The sequence below is a fragment of the Etheostoma cragini genome, chromosome 23 (assembly GCF_013103735.1).
Source record: "Etheostoma cragini isolate CJK2018 chromosome 23, CSU_Ecrag_1.0, whole genome shotgun sequence".
Lineage (NCBI taxonomy): Eukaryota > Metazoa > Chordata > Actinopteri > Perciformes > Percidae > Etheostoma > Etheostoma cragini.
Window position 1 is genome coordinate 18370417 of NC_048429.1, and position 12482 is coordinate 18382898.

Sequence of the window (12482 nt, forward strand, 5' to 3'; positions counted from 1 at the left end):
AGGTAAACACTTAGAAAAAACACTCTGGATGCCTTCTATTCCTAAATCTAGATAAGTGTACCAGTACTTATCTGAACTAACGACATGATCCCTGTCGATAGGTCGAGAGAAAACGTTGACGTTCACTCGCTGATATTCACTGACAGTATAAAGTAAAGTCATGGTATGCTCTGCTGCGTTGCTAAATAAAGGAGATAAATGAAGGAGACTTCCCCACAATCTTGACAATTCCTCATTTGCCCTCTCACGTCTGTCAGGTTGGTAATTATTGGGCTGCTGGCCTTTCCTCCTCTTCCTCCTCTTCCTCATCCCAGTCACTCACCGTAGTTCTAGTGCCAGGCTGAGACTTAACTCCCTCCTGTGACGTCATCGCTGAATTGACTCCATAAACCCGCGAATACCAAAAATGACCAAAAACTAACTTTTAAAACTATTTGGAGACATTTTTAAAAATGATATGCATATCTTGAGTGTTTTTTGTACCCAATAATCAACAGTGGATGTTAACTTGCAACATGGGCTTTAAACCCTAATATGATGCTGGATAGTTTAAAAAATTATAATGCATCACATTTGAATTGTTATATTATCTAACATTTACAACAGTAACATTTCTCTGTCATGTAAATGTAATTCCTCTGAAACAGAAGTACACAGTAAACTAGTAGTATACAGGTGAGTTTATTTGTGTTCATTGTACCCCCAGAGGTACACATATTAAACATATGCAATATTGTTTTTTGGAAAAAAAAACAATTACTGGGCGGCTGTGGCTCAGTGGTAGAGCGGTTGTCTGCCAATCGGAAGGGCAGGGGTTCAATCCCTGGCCCTGCAGTCCCATGTCGAAGTGTCCTTGGGCAAGACACTGAACCCAAAGAGTGTGAATGTGTGTGATTGTTTATCTGATGAGCAGGTGGCACATTGTCTGGCAGCCTCGGCCACAGTGTATGATTGTGTGTGAATGGTGAATGTATGATGTAAAAGCGCTTTGAGTAGTCGTTGAGACTAGAAAAGCGCTATATAAATACTGCACATTTACATTTACTTAAGCCAAAAGCCCCAGGAGACAATACAAATTATTAAATAAATAAAAGAGAAAATAAGAAGATACAGAGAATATGAAAAAGATGTTGTGTTTGCTATGTTCAGGTCAGCAGGTTCTTGGTCTGGTGGAGAACCAGAGTGACTGGTACCTGGGGAACCTTTGGAAGAACCATCGACCCTGGCCGGCTCTGAGTAGAGGCTTCAACACTGGTGAGGTTTGACAGGATTGCATGTTATCATGTCAACATGGTGGAGTGACATTTCAAACTGTGTTCCAGTTGCATATATGCATTATTATATTAAAGAAAATCAGTATGCATTCTAATTATTGAGATCGTTGCAAAATATTAAAACCTGTCCAGATGGTGAGGCACCTCCAGGAAGATATCAGAAAATTACAATGCCTTCTAGATATGGTTGCATTGTGTTCTGCTCTGTAGCGGCTGCCGGAGTCATTTTATTGCCACTGTAGAGTCTTGCCGTCCACTGCACAAGCAGAATGTATCTTTATGCAATATATTTATTTTGGAGTAGCTCCAGCTTTAAAGTGTAAAAATTGACTTGTGAATGTATACACAAATACTGATTGACAATTGACATTTAATGAATGGTGGCAGCAGGTTTTTTCCTTCTGGAGACTTCTAGCTTTCTCTGTTCTATTTGGAGCTGGAAGATAAGCGTTCTATTGACTATAGCCCAAAACAAACTGCACGACTTGTTGCAGAAGCTCTGTGAATTTCAAAGCAAACACATTTCAGTGGGAGCTGTGTAAAACTCACCTGAACGCATCTGCTTTGCAAAGGTTCAGTGTTCTGCTCCTAAACTTCCTGTGAGCGTGACTGAACAGAAGATCTCAGAAATAGAAAGGCATGTGTTACATTTACGCGGAACAGCAATTTGACAGAAAGCCTCCTGTTCAATGGTGGTTGGCTTTGTAATCATGGCTGTGACAACGAGCATAGCGGGGTGTGAAAGATGGTTTGTTTGTTCCAATTTGCCTATGTCTTTCCCTCTGAAAATCGCCTGGTTGATTTTATTAGTAGTACCCCAAAATATTGCTTTAATTAGCCAGGGAACTGAGAAGTTTTTGTTTTTTCATTTGTTGTGGGAGAAAGTTAGCAGAGAAATGAAGCATGACTTTCTAAGAATATTTGTGTTTCTAGGAGGATTTTAAAATGTTGTCTTCGTTGGTCATCTCTTTAACTTCTAAGTCTGCAGGTTTAGAAAAAGAAAGGATGTTATTCGGAGCATCATGAAGGGACTTTATCACCATTACCAGGCAGCTGATAATAATCTCTCTGTTTCTTAAGCTACCATATCTGTGTGTGTGTGTGTGTGTGTGTGTGTGTGTGTGCGCGTGCGCGTGTGTGCGCGTTTGCGTGCGTGCATGCTTTCAAGGGGTGATTTTGCTTCTCCTGGATCGTCTGCGAAAGCTGAGATGGGAGCAGATGTGGAGGCTAACTGCAGAGAGAGAACTAATGAGCATGCTGTCCACCTCCCTGGCAGACCAGGTAACACATATCCATCCCCACACCTCAGACATGTTAATTCAAAATTAGGGGTTTCTCCACCCAACATCATCCCGCTCAGCTCACATGCTGTTGATTGGTGTAAACTGTGCAGGAGAACCTCTCCAACCGAGAGCGGGAATACAACAACATAACAGTATTGGATTTCCTTAGTTGCTACCATCCTTTCCATTGTTGTTTTTCAACCTGGACTCTTATTTTCTAATGCGTTTGTGTCTAAGTAGTCTATATCCACAATGTTCCACTTCCAGGATTACTCCGGGAATTAATACGGGGAATTCTGTTGGCTAACACTCTTTCCGGCCCGCTATCCGTTGCCTTGCGCTTTCTTTGTGTTACGTTTGTGTTCCACCAAAACAAGTTCCTTTCAATGCTAATTTGCAGTGGCACCGCAGCTCTGCACAGTCCAAAACGATTGTGATTAGTTTAAAGAGAAATGCCGTTAAACCAGAGCACGTTTGTCCCCCATTCCAGAATGCTGTGTAGACTAAGCCAGGCCCTCCTACGCAGCACTGTGGAGGAAGGTCTGGCAAAGACAAACACCGTCAAAATTCCTTCCTAAAGTGAGTGTCTGACAACATTATGTAGAGATGGATAAGTAGGCATTATCTTGCCATTGTATGTAACTTATTGATGTCAGGTCAACACAGTATCTTTGGCCGCTCTGTCTACAGCTCTCCACTCTTGGAACAGCATTTTTCTTTAGGTAAATGTTCTTTGGAATAGGTTGTCTTTAACTCTTTGGCTGGCAGTAGTCATCCCAGTCAAAGTTGGTAGCTGAGCACAACTAGGCCACAGCCTGTCTGCCTATGCAAATGTAAAGTCTATAAAAGCTGTGCGAAGAGCAGCTCAGCATTTGGGAAATGCACAATTGAAAATCTTTTAGAACATAAAGCTACACTTTCTGTACTTCAAAACAAATCCATGAGAAAATAGGGTCCAGGTTGAAAAAAAGCCAAAAATTACCTTAAAAATTAAAATATTACTTGTAACTACTTTATTTACTTAGTAAATAAAGTGTTTACCATCAACATTTTTTCTCCTAGTAATTATTAAAAACCAGGTCATTAAAAATGGTCAATAATTATTGATATTGACTGAAATGTAACAATTTATCGTAATACGTTTTTCAGCTGTATATCGCCCAGCCCTACTTCTTCCTGCATTAACACTGAACCTAAATAGTGGAGGTAAATCCCAGGCCAAAAGGTAGAAGAAAAAATGTACTTGAACATAATACAGTACTACAGGGAGTCTGCTGCTGATGGATGTGTTTCGGTTGTGCTACTGTTACGTTCTTTTGATCTTTTGCAAGGGACCCACAGCAGCTTTATTTAAAAAAAAAAAAAAAAACTACTTTGCATATATTGTATACCTCTTTTTTCATCTGACACTCAATGTATATGTCAAAACTGTACAAAGGTTTGGTGAGACCTTTTTCATCCATTTTAGTTACACTTAAACTGTGCAGTGTTCTATATCTAACATAGTTAGGGCAGACACATAGACCTCGGTGAAGGGTCTCTCCATTATCTCAGAGCCACTCTAGATGAGAGGAGCGTTTATGAGTTTTTGATTAAACCTTCAGTAAGGATATGAAAGCAAGGTATGCACTATGGAAAATTAACAGTGCTTTGGAAATCGTTTGAGCATTCCATCTGCCTTATGTTGTATGAGCTCCAACAATGGGCTGTCATCCTTCTTTATCACAGCATTAATTATGTGGCTGTGGAGTTTTATGTCTAGCATTAGGAAGCTGGAATCTGTCACTGAGACTTTTGTCTTGTGAACCTTCAGAGATCCCAAAGTAAAAAAAAAAAAAAGATGTAACCAAATACATTTCAAAAGCAATTTGAAGTATACTCTTTTTGTGAGCATGATTAGGCATACATTAGCAATTAAAGCCTGAACATCTGGAGACGTACAAAACATTAACAGACAGTAAAATCAGGCTTCTATGATGACGATGGCTCCAGTTGTTTAAGTACAAATCAATAATGAGACAATTCACAACTCAAGGGGTATATTTTATTGTTACTTACTCTTCAGTTGACTCAGAAATGGTTCTAGTCCGCCATCATTAAGTCTGTTCCAATGGTCTTATTCATGCTCTGAGGAGTGAGTAGGGATCTCTGAGGAGACATGAGATTAACCAAGAACTTTCTTCATTCATTAGAAAGATCTTTCTCTTCATGATCTGTTATTGGCTTTTTTATCTGTATCATGAATAATTTAAATAGTCAAAAGAAGAAGAGTCTGTTTCTTTAGCATAAATGCTTTTGTTAACAATTTATATGAAGAGGTGTGCATAAGAGTGACATGACACTTTCATAACCATGACACAACACAGTCATGAACATAAGAGAGACATTATGAACGTTGATGATTATTAAGGTTTTCAATAAGTGTCATTTGGTAATTATGACATTTTTAATGCTAAGTTGGCTTTGTTTGAGAGGTTTATGTCCCGACAGTATGATATTTACAATGACTACAATCTCTGCGCTATGACAACTTGAGACAATGTCTTTGTTAAAACAACTTAACCTTAAACTAGACAACATACCCTGTCATAAATATGTTATAGCAGGCTAATTATCAAACTTAAAGAAACACTTTAACTTTTATGTGTTAACATTTGACATTGGCTGTTATCAGACCATGGGAAGATGTGTTTCAATAGCACATGTGTGAACAGTTCAAAAATCTGTAAATCAAAACCACATACCTCAAATACAAAAAAGGATTCGTTGACTCACAAAATAATTTGCAAATATAAAACACGTCTGCAAATACACAAACAAGTTCCAATAAATAAAAAAAACATTTGTGAACATCTTCCTAACATTTTAACGATTTAAATTCTGTTTGTGTGTATATCTGCATTTTATACACTGAAGTTTGAGGTAAACGTCTTCGCCATCTGAAGAAAAATCCACTTCTATCACTCTGCCATTTTCTGAGCAGTAAAGTAATTTACACATTGTGGTTTGACTGATCTGAGCTCAAAATAAATAAATAAATGTTTAATAAATGTGTAGATAATTGTCACAGTTTAAATAGAAATACTGAAACACTGAAAAAAATAGAAGTAATATTTGGAGAGTTTGTAAATGGGTAAACATACTCCAAAACATCAAGTAAGGTAAAAATGCCATTGATGGAAACGTGTACACAATTCAGGTAATGGGATGTAAGGCAAGGCAAGGCAAGGCAGCTTTATTTGTATAGCACATTTCAGCAACAGGGCAATTCAAAGTGCTTTACACAAAATCAGTTAAAGAAAACAGTTAAAAATAAAAACAGATAAAACACAAGAATAAACAGTTAAAAATAAAATAAAATAAGAGTAAAAGTTACAGTGCAGCTTAAGAAATTAAACATTAAAGAAATGAACATCATAATTTAAAGAAAGGCAACATCAAAAAGAAAGGTCTTCAGCCTTGATTTAAAAGAACTGAGAGTAGCAGCTTTTAGGGAGACCTGTAAAGACCCCGTCACAGTAGTCAAGTCTACTGAAGATGAAAGCATGGACAAGTTTTTCCAAATCCTATTTACACATAAGTCCTTTAACCCTGTTAATGTGGCCGTTAAAATTCAGGTCTGAGTCCATGACTACACCAAGATTTCTGGCTTTGTCTGTCAATGTAACATTGTTTGAAGCTGAGCGCAGACTTTTAATCGTTCCTTTTTTGCTCCAAAAACAACCACCTCAGTTTTTCCTTCATTTAATTTCAGAAGGTTCTGGCACATGCAGTTGTTAATTTGTTCAATGCACCTAGCTCAGTTTTTGTATTGGACTATAGTCCCCTGGTGATAAGGTTATGTAAATTTGTGTGTCGTCCGCGTAACTATGGTAACTTATTTTGTTGTTTTCCATAATCTGGGCCAGTGGGAGCATGTAGATTTTAAACAGAAGAGGCCCCAGAATGGAGCATTGGGGAACTCCGCACGTGATATTTGCACGCTCAGATGTATAATTACCTATTGACACAAAGTAATCCCTATTCTTTAAGTAGGATTCAAACCAGTTTAGTAATAAGCCAGAAAGGCCAACCCAGTTTTCAATCGGTCTAGTAATATGTCATGGTCGACCGTGTCAAATGCAGCACTGAGATCAAGTAATACTAAGACTGAAATTTTGCCATTATCTGTGTTAAGGTGGATGTCATTAAAGACTTTGACAAGAGCCGTCTCAGTGCTGTGGTGTGATCGGAAACCCGACTGAAAGGTATTAAAACTGTTGCTTAGTAACAAGAAATGGTTGAGTTGTTGAAAAACTGCTTTTTTACAGATTTTACTTAAAAACGGAAGGTTTGATATTGGCCTATAGTTGCTCATTAGTGACGTGTCTAGATCGTTCTTTTGTAAGAGAGGCTTGATTACTGCAGTTTTCAGGGCCTTTGGAAAGATACCTGAAAGAAGAGACGTGTTCACAATCTGTAGAAGATCAGAAGTCAAACAATTGGAAACATTTTTGAAAACTCCCGTTGATAGAATATCAAGGCAACAGGAGGAGGTTTTCAGATGTTGTATAATGTCCTCCAGGTTCTTATGATTGATCGTATGCAATTCTGTCATATTGAAACTAGTATTGCTTGAACACAGCAACAACACATATCCTGGACTTGATATGGAGGCACTGAATGTTTGTCTTATCTTCTGAAATTTTTCTTTGAAGAAGGAGGCAAAGTCATTGCAGGCCTTGGCAGATAAAAGTTCCGATGCTACTGGTACTGGAGGGTTTGTTAACCTATCGACAGTGTCAAACAAAGCACGTGAATTATTATTGTTTCTAGAGATAATATCAGAGAAGAAGGACCTCCTTGCATTCCTCAGTTCCAAATTATAAATGCAAAGTCTCTCTTTATAGGTGTCATAATGGACCAAGAGGATTGTTTTTCGCCACCTTCGTTCAGCTTTTTGACACACTCTTTTTTCTGTTCTAACAAGTAGAACATTTCTCCATGGAGATCTTTTTTTACCAGAGAGCTTTAACCTTAGTGGGAGCAATGGCATCAATAACATTTGTAATTTTACAGTTGAAATTATCTACAAGCTCAGTGACTGAGTGCCCAGAGAGGGCTGGTGTGGAGGAGAAAAGCTGTATAAATGTTTCACTGGTGTTTTCAGTGATATACCGTTTTCTGATTATCTTTGTTTGGACACTTTTGTACCCAAAATACATCCAGGTGGCTAATGATTTAGACAGTATTTCCAGGTGTGTTCGCATCAGTGGCTGATTACGAGTCAGACCCATTTGTCCCGTTGATTCCGACCCCCCAGTCTCCCTCTATACATACCATCATCTATGTATTATGCATTACAATCCACTGCAGTGTGCTCAAATTGTGGCAGTAATTGTTTACTTGTGGCATTCATGTGATGTCATAATTTGCCAAATTAAAAAGAGTTGGCTACTATATTAAAACAATCATTAAAAAAAAAGAAAAAAAAGAATTAAAAACATGTGAGAAATTGTAATTGATAAAAATTGTTATGATTATGATATTTTACTGTGCTTCTAAAAGTGTTCTGTCTGTTTTGTGTGGTCATTTAATAAAGAATTTAAAGTGTGAGGTGCAGGGTTGTTGATGATGAAACATAATGCAAAGCATAAGGCTCAGTGTGTGTGTGTCTCTCTCTGCAGGACATCTTCAACGCTGTGATCAAACAGAACCCTTTCCTGGTTCACCAGCTGCCCTGCTTCTGGAATGTCCAGCTGTCCGACCACACCCGCTCTGAGAAGTGCTACAAAGACGTGTCAGACCTCAAGGTGAAACCCTGCTGTTACTAATATGCTTACACTCAGTCAACCTTTAGACATAGAATACCTGACCTACATTATTCAGTCTCAAGCCAACCACATATTCAAAGAAACACACACACACATTTTGGTCTTCTTCGGGGCTCAACAATAAGGATTGCTCGATTGCCTGGGGTGAGCAAAATGCCACATCAAGCTAGCAAACCTAGCAACTCACTTTCCCGGTCAGGCAAGTGGTGAATAAGATTAAACACATTGGATTTGTGGAAGCAACATTTGGGTTAAAATGCTGTTGAAATTGCAATATATTAGCAATACAGTGCAAACAATTTAAGTAAACAAACAACAACTGTAAAGTGTGTCGCCACCAACAGAACTTTACCTAGTGCACCTGGTAAACTAATGGTCCATGTAGGTGCACCTCTTAATTTCTACCCTCTAGACGAAACCTTTTCTGTATTTTCGCTGGTTGCAAGTTGTAAATACATTTTGTGTGCTTAGAACTTTTTCCCTTTTAACCATGGTATGGAAAGAGGTTGCCAATCAAGTATGTTTTTATTTTTTATTTGACACTATTATCAAAGTTAAAAAATTCTTTGACAACCTAATTTATCATAAATCAATGGGTTTTATCTGAACTTGGTTGTAAAAATGAAGGAAAGTTAAAAAAAAAAAATTAACGTTGAACCCTGTACTTTCCGCAAAGTAAAAGCGGTATAGAATTAGCTTGCCTTCAAAAATGTATTTTTTAGATTTCAGGTGATGTGCAGAGCTGTCCAACCCTCTCAGTAGCTGATGATAACTTTAAAAATGTTGTTGATTAGGCTTTGTGCTTATTCATCATTCTTTCTATTTCAGCATTCCATATCCAATGAGAAAATTCAGCTCTGGTAGCAGGGATTAGGCTCCCGGCAGCCATCTGTACACCTTAAGTTTGGCCTTATTACACCTCAATGCTCCAACACTAATGATGAGATAATACCTGAAGGTGTTTTTTAATGGCGTTGTCCAGAGCCGCGGGAAAATATTTTAAATTGGGGGTGCTGACAAATTTCCAGAGTGAAGTTTTCAGCCAAAGTCAACCACCACACACCTAACTGCATCCATCACAATTCATTATAAGTAGCCTATCCAAGACAATAATTGGCCCGCTATAGACTACTGACCAGGGAAAAACAGAAAATAATATAATAGACCGTTATCACTATTCAACCACATAAATTTCTTTCTTACCCATACCATCAAGATGAAGACAAAATATCTCTTTAAAAACAAGGCACTTTGTGGTGTCAAAACAGCACTAAGGCTTCGATAATATAACTGGAACACATGTAGGCTACACGCTCTACAAGCATAAAAACAAGAATAAAGTCCATATAATACAAGACAGAACCAATTTTGCCCGAGTAACACAGGATATAGGCACACGGCTGCGACAATTGCACAGAATAGACCTACTACAAGTTAAAAAACAGCCACTAAACACATCACTGAGTTATATTAAATCTAATGAAATTGAAGCAAGCCATGTCCTGACACAAACATTGAAACAGAGAAATGCAGCCTTAAGTTTTTGAAGCACGTCAAAAGCAAATTGAAGGCATAAAGATATTGGGCTTTACACGCCTGTAAAACACAATTATCTCCAATTATTCGTAAAAACTTTCAGTTGAACTGTTACTAAACATTTGATGCCAATTTACTGCACGGCGGCAGCATAATAATAAACCAGCATTCTTACCCTGTGCTTCAGTTATAACAAAAAAAAAATCCTCATTTCCACAAAGTCTACCAGGAAAAGTGTGACCCCGATGCTGCAGCACTGAGTTGACGTTGTTAAAGTTCCTTCCGTGGTTGCCTTGGTGCTGCTAGCTAGGCTAACAACATTAGCTGCCTGGTGGTCTGGTTCTAGCATGTCCCTCTGGGAGTGTGGCGGTGGAGAGGTGCTGCTAGCTAGGCTAACAACATTAGCTGCCTGGTCGTCTGGTGCTAGCAGGTCACTCTGGGAGTGTGGAGGTGGAGAGGTGCTGCTAGCTAGGCTAACAACATTAGCTGCCTGGTAATCTGGTGCTAGCATGTCGCTCTGGGAGTGTGCAGGTGGAGAGGTGCTGCTACTTCTTTCAATTACAGTTGCTGAGTTTTCTGCCTCTGATCTTTTAGGCTTTTTAGCTTGTGGTTGATTTATAAAGAAATCCAAAATGCACTTTTGTGCCATAGCTAGCTTACGTCTGTACTGTTGACCCGCCAGGAAAGTTCCCATAACTCTCTCCACTCATCAGCGTCAGATTCATTCTAATCAAATTAAGAGTTTACCTCTTACTTACCAAATTGAAAAATGTCTTAAATTTAATTTCTAATAAAAGGGATTAGGTTTATATTAATAATCAATTTATTAAAAATAAATGTTTTTGTTTTGTTTTTTAATTATGTTTGTAGTTGTTTGTTCTTTTGCTAGGGGGTGCTGCAGCACCCTCCGCACCCCTAGTTCCCACGGCCATGGCGTTGTCAGTGTGGTTTATCTCACTTAATATCATTGCTCCAATCACAAGACTGCCTTTCATATTAGTTGATATCAAAATATTAACAGCTGAGCAGTTATGACTGGATGATCCATGATGTTTTCCAAATTGCCCAAGAAGATATGACACAGGCAAGCAAACCAACAAGCCAAGTCATGTAATTAATTGTTGTTGTAGTCACATTTAATGATGAAAAATGTCTTGTAAAGACAAACGTATTAATCGTAGAGGAAAATAAATACAAGATACTGCACTGGATTGCTTGTATCAGTTTGTAGTTTAAAGTGTCAGTAAACTTGAATCCTTTACTTTTCAACACAAGGTGCAGGAAGCTTTATACTGTGTCAGACACCAAACACGACGAGGACCACAAAAGCGTCACGTTCAATAGTTTATTAAAGGGTTGGGGGTATGGGAGTTTCAGAGGTACCGGGAAATCCAAAAATCAGCACATGTGTAGATCCCCAGTAGAGAGCAGGAGCTGGATGATCCGGAAAGTCCAGAGCAGGAGAACACGGAAGCAATTGAGTCAAAAGGCTTTTCCAAAAACTGGCAGGTAACCGGTACTGGTAGCAGACGATCTGACAAGGGAGGACTGAAAAACAAGGCATTATATACAGGACATGATGAGTGGTGAATGCAGTGCAGCTGGTAGGTAACGAGGGTGAGGCAGAGCAGAGCAGAAACAGGTGGAAGTCATCAAACTCCAATGGAAACTCCAACGTGTCCTGCAGACGGGCAGGACACGTCTCCTTCCTGGCTGCGAAACAGGGGGGGCTGGTAACCATACACACACTGGAAAGGTGACATATCAGTCGCGGAGCAAGTGAGAGAATTGTGAGCATACTCTATCCACGGCAGTTGTTGCGCCCAAGCCTGAGGTTTGCGAGAAATCATGCACCCCAGCGCCTTCTCCAGCTCCTGGTTCGCCCGCTCGGACTGTCCATTGGACTGGGGGTGGAACCCAGAGGTGAGACTCACTGTGGCCCCTAGCAGACGGCAGAACTCCTTCCAGAAAGTAGATGTGAATTGCGGGCCTCGGTCAGAAACAACATCCCTGGGCAGCCCGTGAAGACGGAAGACGTGATCAAGAACAGCCAGGGCAGTCTCTCTGGCCGATGGCAGTTTAGGAAGGGGGATGAAGTGTGCCATCTTGCTGAACCGGTCAACCACAGTGAGAATGACCGTCATTCCACCTGATGGTGGGAGGCCAGTTACAAAGTCCAAGGAGACGTGGGACCAGGGTCGTGTGGGCACAGGCAAGGGCTGGAGTAAACCAGCGGGGGGCCGAGTGGAGGACTTGTTCTGATTGCAGGTGGGGCAGGCACGGACGAATTCCCGGACATCCTTTCTCAAAGAAGACCACCAGAATCGCTGGGCAAGGAGATGACAGGTGCGGGCGGAGCCTGGGTGGCAGGCAAGGCGGGAGTTGTGTCCCCACTGTATGACCCGGGACCTCAAATTCTCTGGGACAAAGAGACGACCGTCTGGGCATACACTGGGACTGGGATGGCCACGGAGGGCCTCTTGAAGTTCCACCTCGACATCCCAGGTCAGGGCAGCTACAACGCAGGGATCAGGCAAAATTGATGCAGGTTCCTGGGAAGGGGTGTCATCCTTCTG

The 12482-nt window shown here is 40.0% G+C and overlaps 1 protein-coding gene across 2 annotated transcripts in view; it reads left to right on the top strand.

The window, feature by feature from the left end:
- large1 (LARGE xylosyl- and glucuronyltransferase 1) overlaps positions 1–12482 on the top strand; it is a 174541-nt gene that overhangs the window by 130555 nt on the left and 31504 nt on the right. For both annotated transcript variants that reach the window (XR_004655415.1, XM_034863182.1), the window contains exons 7-9: positions 1150–1254; positions 2443–2555; positions 8224–8349. Coding sequence is in view for 1 of the 2 variants with exons in the window: in XM_034863182.1 (XP_034719073.1) it covers positions 1150–1254; positions 2443–2555; positions 8224–8349 (344 nt within the window). In the remaining variant the exon portion in view is untranslated. The remainder of the gene's footprint in view (positions 1–1149; positions 1255–2442; positions 2556–8223; positions 8350–12482) is intronic.